The sequence below is a fragment of the Galeopterus variegatus genome, unplaced genomic scaffold, assembly GCF_000696425.1.
Source record: "Galeopterus variegatus unplaced genomic scaffold, G_variegatus-3.0.2 Scaffold9960, whole genome shotgun sequence".
NCBI lineage: Eukaryota > Metazoa > Chordata > Mammalia > Dermoptera > Cynocephalidae > Galeopterus > Galeopterus variegatus.
Genome location: NW_007736071.1, coordinates 25,173 through 25,783, shown reverse-complemented (window position 1 = coordinate 25,783; position 611 = coordinate 25,173). Strand labels below are relative to the sequence as shown.

Sequence of the window (611 nt, the reverse complement as noted above, 5' to 3'; positions counted from 1 at the left end):
AGCCTTTCATCCCATCTAATGTGGGATTCTAAGATTTATATTAATTAATACAACAGAAATAATTATAACAACATAAGCTCCAAAGAACATTTTAAATTGTTTAGAGAGCTGCGTAGAAAATTCTAGAACTTGGACTATATTTTTGAGGTTGGCCTTCTAGTTTCCTCATAGTTGAACAGCCAACTCACTGTTGTACTGAATTGCATTGACCATTTGGATTCTCTCTGCAGTTACAGAATTTGTTGGGTTGAACTATCGGAGGACGGTGGGTATCTATTACCAAGTCGTCTTTACCATTGGGCTCCTGGTGCTAGCCGGGGTGGCCTACGCACTTCCTCACTGGAGGTGGCTGCAGCTCACGGTTACTCTGCCCAACTTCTGCTTTCTACTCTACTACTGGTAAGTCCATTTGAAACAAAAAGGAGATAGATTGAAATAACTTATTTTGCTGAAAAGGTTGCCTTCTCTATGTACAATGTGCCTCCAAATTCTGAAGTTTTCTTCATTTTCCAGGCTTATTTTACAGGAAGCCCAATTCCGTGTTTCAGAGATAAACATAATAAGCTTCAACCTGTCTCCCCCTCTGGAAATCAAATGTCCTTTCACTTTGG

General features: G+C 39.9%; 1 protein-coding gene across 1 annotated transcript in view; it reads left to right on the top strand.

Annotated features, from left to right (window-relative positions):
- Window positions 1-611, top strand: part of SLC22A2 (solute carrier family 22 (organic cation transporter), member 2) — a 32,432-nt gene that overhangs the window by 10,106 nt on the left and 21,715 nt on the right. Inside the window, exon 4 of the mRNA XM_008593999.1 lies at window positions 231-399. Coding sequence (XP_008592221.1) covers window positions 231-399 — 169 coding nt within the window. The remainder of the gene's footprint in view (window positions 1-230; window positions 400-611) is intronic.